This window comes from Triplophysa dalaica, chromosome 8 (genome assembly GCF_015846415.1).
Source record: "Triplophysa dalaica isolate WHDGS20190420 chromosome 8, ASM1584641v1, whole genome shotgun sequence".
Classification (NCBI taxonomy): Eukaryota; Metazoa; Chordata; class Actinopteri; order Cypriniformes; family Nemacheilidae; genus Triplophysa; species Triplophysa dalaica.
In genome coordinates, this window is record NC_079549.1 from 20,241,195 (window position 1) to 20,263,074 (window position 21,880).

Here is a 21,880-nt window from a genome sequence, read left to right on the forward strand (position 1 = left end):
TGCTACTTAATACAGTGTTTACTTAATACAGTGTTTACAACTCTTTCTCCATCATCTGTTTCTATCTTCTATTTTAATCTGTCCTTACTTCTATTCACAACGTCATTTAAGCTTTTTGAGAATAGGACTACAGTGTTCATTCTTATCAGAAACTCTGTTTTTTCTATTCAATCAATGTCTCTCACCACCCTCACCTCTCTCAAAATGTCCATGTGTAGATATAAAATTGAAAGTTTAAATTTCAGTAGTGAAACCCCTGCAATCACATGATGTTCTTTCAGAGCCTAATCAGGACCAGCGTGGGAACCTCGGTGTGCCAATGGATGTCAGCAGTCCCATCACATCTGATGAAGAATACCTTAGTCCTCTGGAGGAGGGGATGGATTTTTCCTCCTATAGGGGATCTCAACCAAGGAGGATCGTGGACACTCGATTCAAGGAGCCTCCTGCCTTTCAGGTGTGTTAGAAGACATTCAATTAACATTGTATTCAAATACACATTTTACCTTTCATAAAAAGTCATTTCACATTTCTCCCACGTGTGTTTATCAACATGACAGACTATTCTTGGAGACCAGACGGTAATAGAGGGTCAGGAGGTGACCATGTCTGTTTGTGTGAGTGGACAGCCTAAACCCATGCTTTATTGGTATGTCTAAACAGAACATCACATTTTCAACATTTTTGAGCATCTACTCTCATATCTGTGGTGTGGTGGTTTATTTAATTCTCTTAACTAAACTTATTCAGGCTGAGAGACAGAGTGACGATTAAAACTGGCGCCCGACATATCGTTCAGGAGACAAAGGAGGGCAACTTTGACATGATCATAAAATCAGCACAGAAGTCAGATTCTGGTGTTTACACCTGCAAGATCATCAACGAGTATGGAACTAAACAGTGTGAGGGCAAACTGGAGGTTAAAAGTGAGTAACTATTAATCACTTGCATGCATTCACACAGACTACACGTATTTATCTGTCTTTTTTTGGTGTAGCTGAAGTGTCTCATTTGTTAAAATGTCAAAACACTTTTTCCTCAGTCGGTATTCAGAGACTTAGAGATCTTAGTATTCAGAGACCGCTATAAGCCATTTGTGTGTTGGTATCTCTGAATGGCGTAAACACTGTGGCCCTGCAATTTTGCAAAATGCTTCACATTTAGATCTGTTTCTCAGACGTGTGATTTTGCTCTGTTCTGTCACACCTGAAGTGCTATTGAATAACAGAGATTTTCACATCACTGGGTTTAATTTGACTGTTTTCATTTTCTCAGCACTTTTCCATAAAATGTCAGATTTTTAAAAGCTGCATTGCACAAAGTGATGCCAAAGAGTTTTTGCAGTTTTTAAAAATGAGTTTAACCTTTTACGTATAGAGGTCACTATAGACCACAGCTCTCCAAAAACATTTGGGTAACACTTTACAGTAAGATTGCATTTGTTCATATATGTGAGTGCTTTAGCTGACATGAACTAACATGAATTCTCCTATAACATGAAACAATCTAAATTCATGTTAATTTCAGAAAAGCTTTTTTCAAATTAAAAGTTGTAGCTGTTAACATAAGTTCATACACACTGAATAAGAATGAACAATTGTATTGACATTAATGGGATAGTTCACCCAAAAATGAAAATTCTTTAATTTATTTATTCAGCCTCATGGAATTTCAAACCTGTCTTTCTTCTGCTGAACACAAAAAATGTGGTAAATGTTGGTAACGTAACAACGGCGGTACCTATTCATTTCTGTTGTATGGACACAAAACAAATGCACGTCAATGGGTTACCGACATCCTTCGAAATATTTTCTTTTTTGTTCTGCATCTAAATGATGACAGTGAGCTATCCCTTTACCCGATATTAACAAAAATGTATACATTCTGAAAAACTATTTTACTCACTGTTAGTTAATGCATGGACCAATGTTAAAGGGGTCATATGGCGTGAATACGTGTTTTTCTTTTTCTTTAGTGTGTTATAAGTTGCCCAAGCATGTATTAAACATGTAAAATTGCAAAAATTAAAGTGTCGGAACAAAAGCTGCATTCTATCTAAAAGTGAATGCTCACCCAGACCTGCCTGAAACGCCTCGTGTAACCACAACCCCACAAATCTACGTCACTTCGTGGTGTGATTTGACTAAAACCGCCTAAATGTAAACGCAAGTAAGGTGGGCGTACCTGTCAGCACAATTGCTTTGGAACCTGATGTTCCAAATGTGGTAAGAGGCGTTTCATTTCCGTCACACGCTTTCAGTATTCGACCAATCACTAAGCACTGGTTAACTGGCCAATCACAGCACACCTCGCTTTTCAGAGCGATGAGCTTTGTAAAAAATCAGCGCGTTTCAGAGAGGCGGGGCAAAGAGGATATACAAACATGCTCGGTATGTGGAAAATACAGCATCTTTGAACCTTAAATCGTGTATACACATTGCATTATATCTACAACAAACTATAATATTTGTTTTAGCCGTGTCATATTAAATATAACCTTTGTGTGGGATAAAACGCAACAAAAAATCCTTACTGAGGATGTCATAATTCATGAACAACACTGTTAAAATTAGTTTTAATGAGTTGATTTTACAAAAAGCCCAATAGCAAAGAGTCTTTTTTGAAATCTGGGGATAACTTTGAGCTGATTCATATTGATGCACGAATTAAGCTGACAGACTGACAGCACATTAGCTTTTTGTCAGATATCACACAACACTAGCCATTAGCAGACTTCTCTCATGTTTGTAGCAGATTAAACCCTTGCGAAGACTCTAAGAACTCCAGTTTGCTCAAACATGATATTATATTACCCACTTTTGGATAATTTGTACTGTTTTTTAGCTCGTCCAATCGAGCCAGGCCTTGCTATTATTCGTCCAGTGAGGGACGTGATGGTGGAAGCAGGTGAGACGGCCTTGTTCGAGTGTTATGTGATTGGGCCCCAGGACACTGATGTTGATTGGCTCTCCGACGGGAAGCTCATCCAGCCGGCGCTTTTGAATTGCAAGATGCACTTTGATGGAAAAAGATGCAGACTGCTGCTGAACTCTGTACATGAAGACGACAGCGGAACGTACACCTGCAAACTGAGCACAGCTAAAGGTGAGCGGCTTGTAGCGAAATATAAAATTCCAAGATTTATGCCAAATCACCTGCTATTCTCACTTCTATTCCGTCCTCATACTCATATAGAGGAACTGACCTCTAGTGCCAAACTCAAGGTCAAAGCATCCATAGAGCCCCTCTTCACCCGTCAGCTGGACGTCCTGGAAGTGATTGAAGGTCGTAATGCTCGGTTTGACTGTAAGGTCAGCGGGACGCCGCCTCCTCAGGTCATCTGGAGCCACTTTGGTAAGAGTCACATTACCTTGAGTGTTTTCCAATGTCAACACAATCAAGACTGAGATGTTTATGTCTTCAACAGATCATCCACTGGAGGAAAGCGAAGACATTCGGATCTTGAAAGAAGGAGGACGGCACTCCTTGATCATTTCTCATGTCTGTAATGAAGACGAGGGTCTGTACACGGTAGTCGCACATAGCCCTTATGGACGGACCGAGTCTTCAGCTGAGCTGTATGTGCAGGAACCCAGGCCGGCCATATCCTCTCAAATGTATGACCCTCCATGAATCTATATTAGTAATACATCCAAATTAATAATTCACGCAATTTTATTTCTTTATTTTCATTTAAGAATAATATTCATATTCAGGTGTGCAGTTATTTTAGTTTTATCTGAATTCTATGAATATTTTGTGTTATAGTAGCTTGTAATTTCATGGTAATTTAAGTTTAATATTTAGCAATTTTGTTATGTGCTTTGGTCATTTTATTATTTATTTGTATTTTATTTTGCTATATGATGAATCTATTTTAGTTTCATTTTTTATTTACAGCTACAATAGACTCACCCTCAAAGAAATCAGAAACTATATGCAATTGTTCTTTATATATGTACCATGAACAATGATTTTTTAAAGAATCTTATCCAAAATTTCCATAAAGGATTATAATAATCATATACAGCTAGGCAGACGTATTTTATTTTTGTTTAATTGTAATTCTATTCATATTTCGAGTTGGCTTTTATTTTTGATAATAATCGTATGTTCTTTTGTCATTTTAGCATTCATTTTTTGATTTTTATGTTACTATATCAGATTAATCTATTGTAGATTTTGTTTCATTTGAAGGTTTTAAATGAATATTTAGGCCAGTATTTTTATTTATTTGAATAAACAGAAATGTTCTTATAGTTTTAGTTTTAGTAGAATAAAAAAAATTACAGGTGGTGGAACAACATGGGGACAAGTGAATAATACAGAATTCAGTTTTAGGTGAACAGTTTGTTCGAATCAAAGAATCACTAAAATCAAAAGTGTGAGTATGTTGGTTTTCATGTGGAACAGAGCAAAGTTGGAGAAAATGCCCTCAATTCCTGAAGAGCCCGAAGTGCCTGAGAATGAGGTGGAGAGGTTTACCATGCCCGACTTTGTCAAGCCGCTCTACGATCTGGATGTAGTGGAGGGTAGAGAGGCTGTTCTCAGGTGCAAAGTGGCCGGCCTGCCATACCCAACCATCATCTGGTTTCACAATGGCAAGAGGATCGAGAGCACGGAGGACAGGAAAATGACACAGTGTAAGTAAATGCCTTCATTCTATTTCTTACAGTATAAAAGCGGTCTGGAATACGGTCTCATACATGATGTGTATGAGAAGGAGTTTTGTTTGTATGATTCTGCAGTCAGAGACATTCATAGCCTGGTGATCCGCTGTGTGTGTCATGCCCACGGTGGAGTCTACAAGTGCGTCATATCCAACAAACTGGGCAAGGCCACCTGCTATGCCCATCTTTATGTGACGGGTATGTTTAAAGAACCTTTAGCATTTTTGTGCGGATGTCTGTGTGTTAAAGTTATTTCAATATATTTCAACCCCACCAGTAAGGAAAAAAAATCACGTCATCGATCGTGTCGATTATATAGACAAAGAATCCGATTTTTTGCATATAGGAAATACATAGAACATATTTCATTGTGGTTTTTAAGATCTGGGAAAATGTAAGGACATTAATAAAATGAAGTGAATGTTACTCATTAAAATGTATATACACGTACGTTTAGTTATGCTTCGCTTAAATATTTTTCTAGAAGTTGCTTTTAGAATGGACAGTCTGGTATGAGATTTTTACACTCTGTGAGTACAACATCTAGTTAACAGCCAAATCTTTAAATAGCTTTACCACTGATTTAGTTCCTCTCATCCCAGACTGTTTAAAATACAAATGCATTTCAGTTTTATGGGAACAGCATATGTGTGATTATTTGTGAGAATTGGCGGGATGCTCCTCTGGCATCAAATATATACTTTATTCTCACTGACACTTGTGTGGTTGTAGACATCCTTCCTGACCCACCAGATGGGGCCCCAGTCATCGAGTCCATCACTGGGAAGACTGTCACGCTAATCTGGAAGAAACCGAAAAGACTGGATCCATCCATCGGTATGAATGATACATTCCAAATTTGACTGTATTCTTGGATGTCACTTCGCTTTTCACAATTAAAAGCTTACATTTTGTTCTTGTACCAAAGATCTATGCATTCTTATAAAGAAAATCTATAGATTGACACAAATTACATATATGTTGACGCGCAGTAAGACTGCCAAGCTATTACATTTTTTATTTCAGAAGAAAAACAGAATTTGGTATTTTCTCAAATCTTCGTTTAGTTTCAGATTTTTTTAGATTTCTTGTATTATATTGATTTATTATGGGATAAGGATATATAGGATGAAATGGGAAATTTCTCTTTGCTTTCCATTTAATCTTATTGCTGTCATGGAGAATGTATTGAGATATTCAAGACATTCTCAGTGTCTTTCCTCAGTGTAGTAAATGTATTTGTCTCCATGTATCAATCAATATTGACCTGACCTTCCTCAAGTACCCATTAAGTCTACCATTAAAGCTATTTTTTATAGTATTGGCACGTATAGTTTAGTCATTGCTTTTCTATATTTGTTTTATGTGTTTTTGAGTTATAGCTGTATTGACTTTCCATGCCATAAAACTTCCGTGTGCTGCTGCAATATTTGTCTTCTTTCTCTTTTTACATTAGATTATTCAATAAGCATATTACTCTTATTGAATTTTTTTGTTTCAGCTGTCAAACATTATGATAAATCACAGTGATTTATGTGTTACGATTCCAGATCCGAGTTCCCTGATGTATGCTGTTCAACAGCAGGCCCTCGGGTCAATCCAGTGGACCATTATCGCATCTTGTCTGAAGCAAACCACCTATACCATCACCAATCTGTCTAAAGGTGTCCGCTACGCCTTCCGGGTGCTATCTATCACAAGCAAGGCCTTTAGCAAGCCGTCGCCCACCACGGAGCCAGTGCAACTGTTAGAGAGAGGTATGGTTCAGGAAACAAGGACGGGTCAATGAGATGTATGAGTCACTGTAGGAGACTGACTTTTATCTCTCTGTCTGCAGGCCCGTACCTCCAGGAGGCTCCTGTAATCATTGATAAGCCCGATGTCGTGTATATGGTGGAGAAGCAGCCTGTGAGCATCACGGTCACTCTCAATCACGTCAACGCCTCCGTCTCTTGGAAGAGGTATTTGCATTTGGATTGCATTTTGGTGCGGATAGTTGTTTCACTATTGATAAAGGCTAGAATACACTTCATGATCTCCGCTCAGATTTTCCCCCCGATTTTGTCTGTCTGTGCCAGCCTGCAGATTTTGGCAAGTCTGAGTTGACAGATTTCACAGAAACTCGTGAGAAACGTAGCGTATAATGAGCACAGACCACATTTTTTTGTTTCAGACTACAATTCCATCCAGTCGAGGGATACAAAAACATGTTTGATATTTTCCATCATCTGTGTTTGTTTTATCTGTCATGTGTCTTTTAACAAAGCACGTGTTTATGTGTGAGTTTGTGTTTGATGTGAAAGTCTAGTCGTGCATGTTGTTTTGTTTACGATGTGTAGTGTTCCTTTGGAACCAATTGTAACGTCGGCAAGTGTATTATGACAATTGTTAATGACTAATGTGTTCAGATCGTAAAGGTTGTGTAGTTTTATTAATATTTACAATATAATATAGCATAAGAGAGATTTATCTTCTGAGAGATATTTGTCAAATACCCATTTTAAGGAAAACTTAATTTAAAAATGACAATGCCATCATTATTTACTTATGTCTTTTTTTTGTGATATTGTTTCTGTGCAATATTTACATTCTGTGTATAAATCAGAAACGGTCTCTTAATTTTTCCTGCGGCCGTAAAAAAACATGAATAAACAGCAATGTGGTAAACCACAATTTTACCACATTGCTGTTTATTCATATTTTTTAGCGTAGTGTCATGCTGTTCGTTGATTGAGAGTGCACCTGATCAAACTGACCACCTGATGTCTTTAAAGACTTACTCTATACTATCTATTCTAACGTTGCTGATTACATATTAATTTTGTGGAGCAGTTTCAATGTGCCGACATTTCGTTTTTTTTGTCCTTTTATTTATAGAAATGGAGTCGTATTGTCTAACAGACCAGGCCTGTTTGAACTGAGCATGCCAGACGATGACCAACACACACTAAAGCTTTGGAAAGTGAAGAACAGTGATGTTGGTCAGCTCACCTGCATTGCCAGCAACCAGTTTGGCAGTGACTCTTGCATCCTGACCCTGGATATGGCAGGTGGGTTTAAAGCATTGGTTACATATTCAAAATGTCTATTGCTGTATCGGCATAAACATATAAATCTTATTATACGAGTTCACCGTCTCTAGTGCCTCCCACTTTCGAGACCATTATGGAGGATCTGGATGTAAATGTGGGCGAGACTCCTCGTTTTGCTGTGGTGGTTGAAGGAAAGCCCATCCCGGACATTCTGTGGTACAAGGTGTGTTTTATTTGCTCTTGTGCGAATGATACGTTGTCTTTTCACATTATTTGGGAACATTAATGTTTAGAAAGCATTTCACAATCCTTTCACATCCTTCACATGTAATGGTAGATGTTATCTCCATTTTCTATGTAAATCTTACTGAAGAGGCTCACTTTGATGTAAGAATTTATGAAGATATTAAAATCAAACCACGTTTAAACACTCTTTCCTCCCCACTGAGCTCTCACAAATACTGCCTGTCGTATGTTTCCTTAAGTCATATTTCTTCCCTGTGTCCTGTAAAACATGCAAATTTATGCTTTCAAAGATACAGCTGGATATTGCATCCCCGCCTGAGGGCTTTGCCTTCGATTTTTCTACCTGCCCTTTTTACCTCAAACCCACACAAACTTATTTCAAATTCAAATTCAACGCACAATGGCACTTATTCCATGTTTCCGCTTTGATTGTCAGGATGACGTCCTGCTGTCAGAAAGCAGCCATTTCACTTTTGTCTACGATGACAATGAATGTTCTCTGGTGGTGCTGAACACCCAAGCAGATGATTCGGGAGTGTACACATGTACTGCTAAGAATCTGGCTGGTTCTGTGTCCTGCAAGGCTGAACTCACTGTTCACACAAGTAAGCACTTATATGTCAATAAACTGGTTATGTTTATGAGCACGTTCATTGTCCCAAATTTCTTTAATGAAGAGGGTTATTTGGAATATGCAGCGTCTACTTTGTTATAGTGACGTTCTTGCAGTTTATGCGTTTGACTGACCTAATGAAATTTTCTGATGACCGTCTGTCTGTCACGATGTCTGTGCGTGTAGCTAAAGAGCACAGAGAAGACTCTTTGGAGGATGAGGCGTCCATCCTTAGAAAGAAGCGAAGGCTCACTGATTACTATGACGTGCACAAGGAAATTGGGAGGTGAGTCATCAGCACAGAGCGTCACTTGGACACACACCATTTATCTCAAGTGAATTCCTCCGCTAGGTTAGAAATTGTGATTCCATCAGCTCTCACCGTCGACTCATCTCATGTGTGTAAATTCTTCACACACAATCATTTTCAATAAAGTGACAGCTGAAAGGTTTCACTTTATTCAAAAAACACTTTTTCGTTAACATATTTATGCTATTTCGTGCTTCTCATACAGAGAATGATTCAGCCACCTCAGAAGTCGAGGCAACACGACTGTTTCAGTTTCTCAAGCTACTGAAATGTATTTATTAATTCATGGATTTATGTACCCCATACAGACTTCAATTTCATTTTAAACAGTTTCTATAGTAAAAAACAACTTGAAATTCTTATTCTAAATATAAGAGTGCATGATGCAAATAATAAATTCATATTATATAAACATATTAGATACAAAATAATAAATAAAAAAATGATATATATTTTCTGAATTTTAAGAGTGTGTGTAGGTAATGTGATCATTTTTGTTTCATTCTGTTAACTACTAACAATATTTCTCACAAATTTCAAATGAAAAATCTGTGCCGTTTGCAATTATTTGCAGAAATAGAAAACCGATGTCAAAATAACAGAAAATATGCTCCATATTTTTTCAGACCTACTGAAAAGAAAACAAGTGAATATTCACTTAGCAATACAACAATATTTCTACATGTATTTTTGATGCGATAACTTCAATTTTTATCACAGTTGACATGTGTCTTGTCATGCTGTCAGTCTTTCACATTGCTGTTGGATGTCATTCCTGAGGTTTGATTTTATTAAAATTGATCAGACACTAGACTGGAATGGCCACATCTTGAAATGCTGATTAAATGAAAATATTAAAGATGCCTTTTATTTTTTTTCTGTGGCTATATATCATATTATACAGATTATTTTAAGCATAGATGCAGAAAATCACACTTTATTTGACATTGGCAATGGTTTGAAGGTTTGAAATATTTTGTGGATATAAGATGCAAATCCCCTCTACATTTTAAACTGTTGTCCTTTATTTCCAAACCTATGTGTGTGACATGATACATTTTTCCATTGTTATTAAATTATTTACAATTTTCTGACAACCATAGTAAATACACCCATTATAGTCTTCAAACAATGTCCTTCACAAACAAAATTGGTTTGCATCATTGTGGCTTTAAAGCGTAAACACACAGAGCTACATTGTGAAAGGAGTGTTGTTTGTTTGGCACGATTGTGAGTGTTTGGCTGGGCGGAGAGGAGAGGAGCGCAGTCATCACAGAGCTGTATCTCTGCACCGCACGCTGTCGCTTTCTCTGTGCTTTAATTATAATCTTCATGGCTCACTGCCGCATTTCTATTAAGACCTGAACACACAACTCGCAGACACATGACATCCCCATTATGATGGAAATTCCAAAACAAAATAAGCCATTAATTCACTTAAATCCTTTCCAAAAATAACCTGCTTATTGTCATTATCGTTTCTTAGAGGTGCATTCTCGTATGTGAAGCGAGTGACACAGAAGGCCGGAAAGAAGGAATATGTGGCCAAGTTCATCTCCGCTCGAGCCAAGCGGAAGGCCTCGGCTCTGAGAGAGATGACCATCCTGTCCCAGCTAGACCACGAGAGGATCCTTTACTTTCACGACGCCTTCGAGAAGAAGAATGCTGTCATCATTATCACAGAGCTGTATCCTCTTTTTACTTCTCTAAAAACATTACTTTTTTTTAAATGTGTTACAGAAAGCTTGATAGGAATGTATCTACCAATGGATTTGTCTTTTTGGTTTGAGAGTTGGTACAGCTGTTTGTGTAATCAATACTAACCTCACACCTGCTTAAGTCATAACATTCCCAGAGTGCATTGCATCGATCTGTCTGTGCCGGGACTGTCACTTACACTTATGTTATGTTATGGAGGGTGATGTGCCCTTCGGTTCCCTTCAGGGAAGCCACATACGGAGAAAACATCTTCCATGATACATGCTCGTACTACAGAAACAAACATAATGTACTTGCATCCGTTCGTGCACAGTGAATTGCCTTTGACAATATGTACAGATGCCACGAGGAGCTTCTTGAAAGACTAACAAAGAAATCAACAGTAATGGAGTCAGAGGTGAGTCTAGCAGTTTTACTATATTGAACTATATTATGTTGTAGATTAAGAGAAAATGTTTTAGGTTTACTTCTATAGGGACGATAAAAAGCCTAACAAAAGCTGTTGGGTCTAAACTGTCTCTTGCAGATCCGATGCAGCGTGAGGCAGCTGTTGGAGGGTATTAGCTATCTACACCAACATGACATACTTCATTTAGACATCAAGGTAAAAATGATGTGATTTGCCCTATCACTGTTTTCCTTCTGTAAGCATGTAGTAATTAAGCAATGATGTGTTCACCAGATCGGTTTTCTGTGACGTTTTTCCGTTTAGCCTGATAATATCCTCATGGCAGACCTCATAAGCGATCAGATCCGCCTATGTGATTTTGGGAATGCTGTAAAGTTCACGCCTGATGAGGCACAGTACTGCAAATATGGCACTCCAGAATTTGTGGCACCAGAGATTGTTAACCAGACACCCGTCTCCAAGGCAACGGACATCTGGTAACGCACTTGTTCCCTCCATCACAAAACTGTTTCTGTACAATCAATTTGCAGCATCTGATGTGCCATATATATATATATATATACATATACATATATACATCTATTTCTCAAAAATTAAACTTTTTCTTACAGGCCTATTGGAGTTCTAACTTATTTATGGTAAGATTACCTCATTTGTCTGTATTAAGATAAAGTTATGGATTTTGTACAAAAGTAATATAGAAGAGCGGTACAATTGCTTTGGTCATCAGAATTTTTTGTCTACCTGAGAGAGTCTATTTGACCATATAGAAGATTAACATTAATTTAAAAGGAGACCAGGACAGATAAAAAAATAAAAGTCTTGAATGGACAGACAATCAAAATAAAATAAAATAAAATAAAATAAAATAAAATAAAATAAAATAAAATAAAATAAAATAAAATAAAATAAAATAAAATAAAATAAAATAAAATAAAATAAAATAAAATAAAATAAAATAAAATAAAATAAAATAAAATAAAATAAAATAAAATAAAATAAAATAAAATAAAATAAAATAAAATAAAATAAAATAAAATAAATCAGAATCTTTTACATTTTCAATTGGATTAATTTGGATTGTATTTTATATACATCATTGGCCAAAGATGATAATGAACTTGACGTCTTTGTCCTTCATGTTGCGTAAAACTAAAGCACACCTCCAGGAGTTCAAAGCTTTGCAAAAGCAACACACACAGAACTCATATGCAAAGCTTATTGACCCAAGTAATACTATAAATAAAATAAATACATAATTTATGTCAATAATGTTAATAATTTATGAAAAATAAACAATGTTATAAGATATTGAAAAACAATATATAACTAATAAAATATGATCCGGTAATGTTGGCTTTATTTTCTTTTTTGTATATTTAAATAAAACTCATATTCCCTAGTACAGCGTAATGCTTTTACCAAATATATTTTGTCAAATAAATAACTTAGAGTCTAAAGTTTAGTGTTTTCTTTGGTTACTTTTAAAGTAAATAATGTACAAACATTCTTTACATCTAAACATCACTTTGGGCCTCTACTGTATATATCAAATACTTTTGTAATATATAAAATGTATCTCTGATTTCAACTTTTTAAAGTAAAACACACTTATTTATATATATATTATTATTTTAGAATGATCTCTTGAATTGTCAGTCACTTTGGATAAAATTGTCTGCTAAATGCATTGAAAATACAGTTTACGAGTTTAACTGAAACTCTCTGTTACAGTCTCACTGGAGTTTCTCCTTTCGCGGGAGAAAACGATCGCAGTTCTGTCCTCAACATTAGGAACTATAATGTGGCTTTTGAAGAAAGCATGTTTACGGATCTTTGCCATGAAGCCAAGGGCTTTGTCATCAAACTGCTGGTGGCTGATAGATTGTAAGTGAAATCTACAATGCATCACCATGCTCCAGGTCATAATCTATTTGCAAGAAAATTATTTCTACTGCCAAAAGCACTTTCTGTTAACAGCCAATTTCTTAAATGTCACTTTATCCGCAGGAGACCTGATGCTAATGAGTGTCTTCGTCACCCCTGGTTCAAGGTAATCTCAGGATAGATGGGTTAACGGAGAACAAGTTATATTCTGTATCTCTGAAAGTTGGAAGATGTGTAATTCCTTTCTCAAACGTAGATTGTCACAGTTTTTACCTCATACATGCTTCTCTCTTTTAGATCCTAAATAAAGGGAAGAACATCAGCACAGAGTCCCTCAAAAAGTTTTTGTCCAGAAGAAAATGGCAGGTAAGAAGATAGAAACGGATAGCTTTTACGTGCTTCTTTAACATTTTACAATTTAACATTGTCACAATCTATTCCAGCGATCTCTTATCAGCTTTAAATCCAAAATGGTGATGAGGTCTATACCCGAGTTACTGGATGACTCCACCAGCCATATTTCCATTGCTGTCCCAAGAAACGTGAAACAAGGCTCACCACCACCTTCATCATCTTCCGATTCCGACGAAGAAATTGATGAGCTCCCTTTTATCCCCATGCCCCTCAACATGGAGTTCTCCGGGTCTAGAATGTCTCTGACTGAAATCGTGGGAGATGATGAGAGGGCAGGTAGGCCGAATGGAAATGCTGAGAGGCCCGCATCCGGCCATCAGGATCCAGAGCCCATGGAAGTGGAGACATTAGAAAGAGATGGCGGGAATGCAGCTGCAAGGGGACGAGCCAAAAAAAGATCTACGCAAGAAGAAAAAGTCTCATCCGATGAGGAACCCGGAGAGCTGGCCCAAAGGGCAGAACAGGCAAAGAGACCAATGCGCAGAGGCTCGAGTATGGAGTTAGAGGAATCAGAGGGTGCACGTCGCAGAGGAGAACTACGAAGAGGAAGCTCGGCGGATAGCGCCCTGCAGCTTCACATCAAACCAGAAGAGGGCACTGAGGAAGCCCCTACAGACGAAAGACGAAATTTACAAAAGTCTGTATCTATGGAGCTTCCCAGAAGGAGCCCTAGTCCTGGTGCTGCGAATATGAGCCAGGAAGACTACGCTTTGAAATTGGAACTCATGAGACAGAGATTGCTCAGAGGTGGCTCTGTAGACAAAAAAATGAGCGGATTACGAGGTCCCTTACTGGAGACATTAGGGATGGGGGAAGAGAAACGTTATGTGCGGGGGTCTCGCCTAGGAAACCCTCCACTTGTGAGAGCGGCATCCAGCGAGTCGCCCAGAGATGACATCCCGAAGACCAAGATACTCCGCAAGAGTGCTTCGTTCAGCCAGGGTGATTCAGAACCAATACCTTTGCACAGACGAATGGGGGCGCCTCTGGAGATTCCACTGGCACAGATAGAGGAAAGACGACTGCAAGAGGCTGTATCCATGTCTGCTCTTACCGAGCCGGTCAAGGTGGATTCTCGTCCGGTCACACCCAAAGCTCGCACACCGGAGCCGGTAAGACATGAGAAAGAGAGAAATGAAGAAAAAGAGGCAGCAAGCTACAAGAATAGTAAATCAGAAGAAGTGATTGTTGAGTCCAAGAGTGTTTCAGATGATGATCAGAAATCAAGGGACGCTGATACGCAAGAGAAGGACCAGAGAACGTTCGAGGTGCCCAGTAAAGAACCTGAAAAAGTGGCTGAAAGTAAACCAGCCTCGATTCCAATGGCCGTGTTAGAGGAAGAAGTTGAAGAAGACCAGGAAAGAGAAGATGAAAAGCCAGAGAAAGAAGCAGAACCTGTTGTCCCAGAGACAGGGGTTCAAGTTGAAGATAAGCCATCAGAAAAGTCTATAGAGATCACTGTGACACCACCATCCACCCCAGCTGCCATTCCTCATAGCATCGCAACGACCTACGTAACGCCCTCCCTCTCCACACGCACAATTCTCCCAGACGGCCGGACTTCTGCATATGCCTGTATCATGCAGACCATCATGGTACCATCAGTTCCAGCATCTAGCCAACTGGAAGACGTGCCGCCCTCTAAACCATCAGCCAACCCACCATCCATCCCAGTGTACCCGCCCATTTCCAGACCCATCTCTGAATCGACCCTTGTGTCAACTCCTTCATCCAAACCAGACATTCAACAAAGCACTGAACATCCTGCAGTCTTCTCTAGGGTTGCGTCAACGGAGCATCCTCCCAAAGAGCCAAGTCCTCCTAAAACTCCCACTCGTGCATCTCCCAAACGTGAGCCGACTCCCGGATCCCACATCCAGGATCTTACATCAGAGGAGGTCTTCGAAGCTCGGTTCAAGAAGCGCGAGTCCTCTTTAACTCGTAGTCTCAGACGTTTCTCTTGGCATAAAACGGAAGAAAAGCCTGCAGCTGTTGCTCCCGAAACAGAAGAAATGTATCGCCCAGGGCCCATTGGGGCACCTTTAGAGTTTGTACCTAGGAGGTTGGAAGAGAAGTCCAAGTCGGTTCAAGATCTCCGTGAGGCACAAAAGGACCCTGGGTTCATGAGGAGACTCTCCATGCGCTTGAAAGGAACCCCGTCGATGGAGAGAAAAGAGGAGAAGGTCAAAGAAGAAGAGGCTTCAACACCCAGACGTCGTCTGTCCTGGGCACTGGGAAGGAGAGGATCCCAAGATAAGAAGGAGATAGAGATGATGAGGATGGATGGAGGTCCTGAGAACCCCCCAGAGCCGGAGTCTAAAGTGCCCTCGGAATCACCAGTTCTTGCCATGCGCAAGAAGATCGGCAGTACAATGGCGAGCTTATCCACAAGGATAAGGAGTCACTCTGAGGAGAGGAAAGATGACAGTGAAGGCAAGACAGAAGTCAAAAAGACACCTATATTCTCAATTCTACGGCGTTCCACCTCAGAGGGGGGCAGTCTGAAGAGAATGGGTGTCCCGCAGAACCAGATTTCCATACAGTCAGGCAAAGGGGCATCTTCAGAATCTCTGGATTCAATGTCTAGCGTCCAGTCTGAATCAGCTGTGAAAAGTACGCCATTTATTGTTTTTGAATTGCTCTTATGTTAATATGCACCCATTTTTTTTAATGAATCCTATTCTTAAAGTCATAGTATACCCCAAAATGAAAATTCTGTCATTATTTACTCACTCTCATGTCATTTCTTCAGCAAAACTCAGTAACAGAAAACCATTGGCAATAATGTTTTGTTTCCAGGTGCAGAGATCGAACATAGGTCACGATGGGACCGCTGGGGATTGACGAGAGGACGACGAGACAAGACGGTTTCCCAACCAGACCTCCCAGCTTCCATTGCCAGAGAGAACGGCTCTCTCCGCTCTCGCCAGTATACTCGACTAGCATCTGGTATTTCACATATTGTTTGTTTATTTCACAGTAGCTCGTGCACTAAAGGAGACAGCTTGTTAATGTCTCCTGCTTCGTCATAAACATTTACATAAATTATTAATTAATCAGTTATTCACATGGGCATGCAACGACACAGCTGTGTGGTATGAATTATGATATCGTTCTCATGTATCTGTTCTCAATTAGATTTCCCTCCTGTGTTCCATATTAAACTGAGGGACCATGTACTCTTGGAGGGAGATCCTGTCACTCTCAGCTGCCTCCCTGCTGGCAGTCCTCACCCACAAATCACATGGATGAAAGGTCTGATTTGAGATTCTAATTTTCGCTTCGGTGAAAATAAAGATAATGTAATCTGACGTAAATCAAGTGAAATATCCTGCACCGCTGAATATAAAATAAACTGAATTTCAAATGCATTATCTGGAGGCATTATAGTTGAAATTGGCATCTTGATTTTGTTTCGGGGGAAATGAGTCATTTTAGTCTTCGACAATATACTGTGTCAGCTAAGATGGACTATTGTGAATATCATATGAAAAAATCATTAGATTTAGTTTCTCTGTTACAGTAGTTGCAGTGCCTTCAAAGCTAAACATTTAAATCACACTTTAAAATAGTAAAATATCAAAACAGTGTTTTATTGAATTTTGTTTTATATATAAGCACAAAAAGGGGTTTTAATTATATACAGTACTTAAAGGGAGAATTTATCCCGAAAGGATAATTCCGTCATCATTTACTCAAATTGTGCTAAACTTGTGTAAATTTCGTTGTTCTGCTAAACACTAGGAAAGATTTTTGGAACAATGTTTGTAACCAAACAGTTCTGGGACACTATTGACTTTCTAGAAAAGACAACTATGGTAGTCAATGGCAGCGGCGTAGCCAGAATTACATTTTTGAGGGGGCCTGTCTATAGATGAGGGGGCCATTATGTATACGTATAGGTTTCTATACATGTAGAAATTAATAGGTACTAAAATGATACACCTGTACAGCTCATTTTAGCAAACTTAAACATCTTAATCCGGTCCTCCCGTCCCCCCATATTTTGCGTCTCTCAAAAATAACACAACTGATTTATATAACCAGCACTCCATGAACTGTGTTCCGATTGACATGATCCCTACACATTGTTCACTGCTCTCTACTCCCTGCATACAAGAAATCGCATGAAGTTTGCTTCTGAAGTTAACTTCACAAAACAAATTTGCAGCGTCTTCATACACAGACAAAACTTATTACGGAAGTTTGAAGGGTTATTTAACCGCAGCAATGTTAGTAGTTACGTTTAGTGCACTTCAATGCCCATTTCACAGTGCTTTTATGGGCGATTTGAACAAACCTACAAGTTAAGCTCTTGGTGCAAAAGTCAAGATGCTAAGCACAACACGTGACATAATTAAACCATTAACTTTGAAAACAACGGGGAGCACTGATTAGTTTGATCAACCAGAGTACCAAATCAACATTTTTTTTTTTTTTATTTTAAGCAATTAAAAATCAGAGGGGAATGAGTGAGTGTGTGTGCCCTGCGATGGGTTGGCACTCCATCCAGGGTGTATCCTGCCTTGATGCCCGATGACTCCTGAGATAGGCACAGGCTCCCTGTGACCCGAGGTAGTTCGGATAAGCGGTAGAAAATGGAATGGAAAAATCAGAGGGGGCCATACATGTAAATGAGGGGGCCTAGGTCGCTACGCTACTAATCAATGGTGCCCCACTGCAAAAAATGACTTTCTTACTGTTTTTTTCTTGTTTTCCAGTAAAAATGTCTACAAATTCTTGAATCAAAATGCATTTTCATGATTATCAAAATGACCTAAGAAAATAAGTCATGTTTTTAGTAAACTAATATGAAATTGCAGTGAATTTGTGCTTAAAACAAGCAAAAAATCTTCCAATGGTTTAAGAAAATAATCTTGAATTAAGGTTTACGTTTTTCTTTGTCACTCAATTCAAGATTATTTTACCCACCCCATTGGCAGATGTTTTTTCTTGTTTTAAGCACAAATTCACTGAAATTTCAAGAAACAAGACTTCTTTTTTAAGGTCAGTTTGCTCATCAAGAAAATGCTTCTTGATTCAAGAATTTTTAGACAATTTTAACGGGAAAACAAGAAAAAGAGACTTTGTAAGAAAGTCATTATTTGCAGTGTAGTTTCCCACATTCTTCACAATATCTTCTTTTTGGTTCAATTGATCCAAACATTTTATACAGTTTTGAAACAACTTGATGATGAGAATATGATGACAGAATTTTCAGTTTTGGGTGGACTATCCCTTCGTAACACATTTATCAGACCACCCGTCAATAGAAAATATCAATGTTTTAGGAATCTGAAAGAGAATATGTGTCGTGCCAAACCTTACATTCTAGGTGTATTAGTAGTCATTGTGCTGACACAACCCAAGCTGTTTATTTTTGGCTATATATAGAAGCTCTTTACGCCTCCGAGTAAATGTCAGCTTAAAGTAACACCACAGTCACAGTCAAAGTCACAGCCTAAAATGTTCACATTAACTTTAGAGAACACAGTGTTTTTTTGTGATCAACTTTTTAATGTCACCGCGTGAAAATATACGAAGTAGAGGTAGTGGCTTAGTGAAAGTAAAGGTTCATAAGTAACATCACTGCTGTGGGGTTTCATGTATTTTCAGATAAGAAACCTCTTGAGATTGACCCGAGGATGAACCTGATATCCTGTCCTGATGGAAGACAGCTGCTGATGATTATGAAAACCACTAAGAAGGATGCAGGCCTTTATGAATGTGTGGCTTCAAACCCGCTGGCCTCTGTCACCAGCTCGTCCGTTGTGTCGCTTGCACGTAAGTATCAGAAAACAGTACAATTATATAAATGGAAATAGATCATTTAGAGCATTCGTTCATTGCTTTTAGCTGCAATGCACTGTTAGTGTGAATGTGTCAATTTAAAACAAATACAAAGTTTCAACATCTAAACCACGTACTCGAACACAGATCGAAGTGGATCATTGGAAAAATCATTGAAAGAAGCGCTTTTAGAGCTACCAGAGTCAGGAAAGAGCTTTTGAGAGCAGAAATGTCATTGGTTTTCTAACAACATGAGCAGGAGATCGTGCTGAATATTATTGTGTGTTTTCTTTAATAACAGCAGGACATCAATTATTCATGTTACTGTATTAAAGTTCTGTGAGGTAACTTGCTAGCAGAGCTAAATATTTTGTGTAGTTGTCTCAGCTGATTCGAAATGTTTTTCTCAGCTAGAAATAGCGTTTTTGAGTGCAGTCCTGTAAACATGACAACTATCATGAAATTTCTCATTGGCCTGATGATGTTTTGTTCACTACAGTGCATAAGAACGTTCTGAAGAATCCAAACTCTACAATGTTATAAACATCTTTTCCATTTGCACAATGCAGAACATTAAAGCAAGAATATCCATTTGTAAGCATGCAATGATTTTTCTTTAGGCTTACCGAATAGTCCTGGGACCCCTGAGGTTCCTCAGAAGTATAAGAACACCGCGCTGGTGGTGTGGAGACCCTCAGATACCACGGCACCTTGCACATACTCACTGGAGAGAAGAACAGAGGGTTGGTCAACACTAGTCAATTCATACCTGCTAAAAATGTAAAATGAGGTTTGGTTAAGGCATTAGAGATGAATTTGTAATGTGAATATTGTTCTGACTACTATTATAGTATTGTCTTTTAAATTATTTAGTGATTCCCTATTGCTATCCCGCCCCCAGCTGGCAAGGATGGGTACTGCAATTGATTCTTTATTTTGTACAGGAACGTACAAATGACACAGAGGCTCTTTATTGCCTCTTTTCTGTTTGTTATGGTTGTCAGTATATAATAGTATAAACTTCATATAACATTTCTGTTTATAGGTGACACAAACTGGTTGATAATAGCAACCGGTGTGGCTGACTGTTACTATAACGTCATGGATCTTCCAACTGGTGCGACATACAGATTCAGAGTCGCCTGTGTGAACAAAGCCGGCCAGGGACCATACAGCAATTTGTCTGAAAAAGTGATACTGGACTCGACAGGTGCACCATGATTACTATATATAAACTATATAAACTATAAGTACATAAAAAATACACTGAATACATTAAAATCGGAAATACACTTAAAGACTTTGCATTTGCAGAAGGGCTTGGTATAAGAATATATGAAAACAACTGAAACATAACTATTATTTTTATATATTTTTATTATCAAATGAATCTCTTTTGCTGACAAATTTCAAAACTCAAGGTTTAAAAAAAATACAAGCACTTTTCATAAGGGGTGCCAATGTGAACCCAAACACAAAATGAGGCTTAAATCTACACTGAAATAAGCATTTTTAATACATTCAGTTTATTCTGAATGATTTATAACCTCACATCTTCATTTTTCAAAATCAATTTATTTTCTCCAGCACCCCAAAAGTCCAGCGGAGCAGTTGTAGTCAAAACACTTTCATCAGCTCCTGGACCTGCAGTGGTAACATCCACCATGACCTTACCCGCAATGAAGCCCGCTGGCTTGAAAACATCCATATCGCCACCTTCAGTGACCTCTGCCCCCTCTACAGTTCAGCCGGTAAAACCAATCTCTCCTCCCGCCGCACCTGCCTCATCAACTGCGCCTTCCCCTGCTCCCTCTGGCCCCGCCCACCGAACCACACCTGATACCCAAACTCCAACTCCTGCCGCTGTTACTCCAGCCAAAGCCAAAACCACTCTTAACATCACTGTTACCAAACCCTCTCCTGCATCTCCTACCAATCAGCCTCCTCCTCCCAAACCCTCACCCCCCGTGGTTCTGCCCAAACCTCTGAGCCCTGTCAACGTGGTCCCGCCTCCAGCTCGTACTCCTCCCGTGTCTCCGCCTCCATTGGTGTCTCCTCCGCCCACCATCGGCAAGCCCATCTCATCAGTGCCTATGTATGTCCCGGCCACCACCACGGCGCATGTGACTCCAGCCACCCTGAACACCACAGCTCCTGTCCTGTCGCCACCTGTGGTGTTAGTTACCAGTTTGAGTCCTTTAGGGGAGGGTACGGCCACACCCAATCGTTTGACCCCGAGTGGACGGGCCACTCCGTCTGGACGCATCACTCCCACGGGACGCAGGACTCCTTTGGGAAAACCTGGAGAATCCACCCTAAGACAAGGAGTGCCACAGAAACCGTACACGTTTATGGATGAGAAGGCCAGGTAAAATACCATTGATTTCTTGCATATAATGTTTTATGAACTAGCATATTTTTACATATGTCACTTTCAACTGACACCCTGAGGTAATGTAGCGTTTTGTTTTCTCTACAAAGAGGTCGTTTTGGTGTAATCAGAGAATGTCGAGAAAACGCCACCGGTAACCTGTACATGGCCAAGATCGTGCCGTACGAGCCTGACAACAAGCAGGTTGTGTTACAGGAGTACGACATCCTGAAGTCCCTCCATCACGAGAAGGTCATGGCCCTACACGAGGCATACGTCACCCCACGATATCTGGTGCTCATTTCAGAGTGCTGCTCAGGAAAAGAGCTCCTCTATAGCTTGGTTGACAGGTCAGAGACTGTTTGGAAGTCTTTATGCTTTTAGTTCTTCACAGATACTCAGATATCATGTTATTCAGT

The 21,880-nt window shown here is 39.1% G+C and overlaps 1 protein-coding gene across 1 annotated transcript in view; it reads left to right on the plus strand.

Annotated features, from left to right (window-relative positions):
- Positions 1 to 21,880, plus strand: part of spegb (striated muscle enriched protein kinase b) — a 34,111-nt gene that overhangs the window by 6,320 nt on the left and 5,911 nt on the right. The window contains exons 4-34 of the mRNA XM_056754479.1: positions 282 to 457; positions 561 to 649; positions 751 to 926; positions 2,845 to 3,105; positions 3,196 to 3,354; positions 3,428 to 3,617; positions 4,414 to 4,643; positions 4,749 to 4,868; positions 5,403 to 5,507; positions 6,221 to 6,427; positions 6,508 to 6,631; positions 7,548 to 7,720; positions 7,813 to 7,925; positions 8,385 to 8,553; positions 8,748 to 8,847; positions 10,358 to 10,558; positions 10,930 to 10,987; positions 11,117 to 11,194; positions 11,303 to 11,475; positions 11,611 to 11,637; positions 12,734 to 12,886; positions 13,010 to 13,052; positions 13,184 to 13,252; positions 13,330 to 15,913; positions 16,100 to 16,249; positions 16,439 to 16,555; positions 18,917 to 19,084; positions 19,711 to 19,833; positions 20,136 to 20,300; positions 20,678 to 21,458; positions 21,572 to 21,811. Of these exons, the coding sequence (XP_056610457.1) occupies positions 282 to 457; positions 561 to 649; positions 751 to 926; positions 2,845 to 3,105; positions 3,196 to 3,354; positions 3,428 to 3,617; positions 4,414 to 4,643; positions 4,749 to 4,868; positions 5,403 to 5,507; positions 6,221 to 6,427; positions 6,508 to 6,631; positions 7,548 to 7,720; positions 7,813 to 7,925; positions 8,385 to 8,553; positions 8,748 to 8,847; positions 10,358 to 10,558; positions 10,930 to 10,987; positions 11,117 to 11,194; positions 11,303 to 11,475; positions 11,611 to 11,637; positions 12,734 to 12,886; positions 13,010 to 13,052; positions 13,184 to 13,252; positions 13,330 to 15,913; positions 16,100 to 16,249; positions 16,439 to 16,555; positions 18,917 to 19,084; positions 19,711 to 19,833; positions 20,136 to 20,300; positions 20,678 to 21,458; positions 21,572 to 21,811 (7,522 nt within the window). The remainder of the gene's footprint in view (positions 1 to 281; positions 458 to 560; positions 650 to 750; positions 927 to 2,844; positions 3,106 to 3,195; positions 3,355 to 3,427; positions 3,618 to 4,413; positions 4,644 to 4,748; positions 4,869 to 5,402; positions 5,508 to 6,220; positions 6,428 to 6,507; positions 6,632 to 7,547; positions 7,721 to 7,812; positions 7,926 to 8,384; positions 8,554 to 8,747; positions 8,848 to 10,357; positions 10,559 to 10,929; positions 10,988 to 11,116; positions 11,195 to 11,302; positions 11,476 to 11,610; positions 11,638 to 12,733; positions 12,887 to 13,009; positions 13,053 to 13,183; positions 13,253 to 13,329; positions 15,914 to 16,099; positions 16,250 to 16,438; positions 16,556 to 18,916; positions 19,085 to 19,710; positions 19,834 to 20,135; positions 20,301 to 20,677; positions 21,459 to 21,571; positions 21,812 to 21,880) is intronic.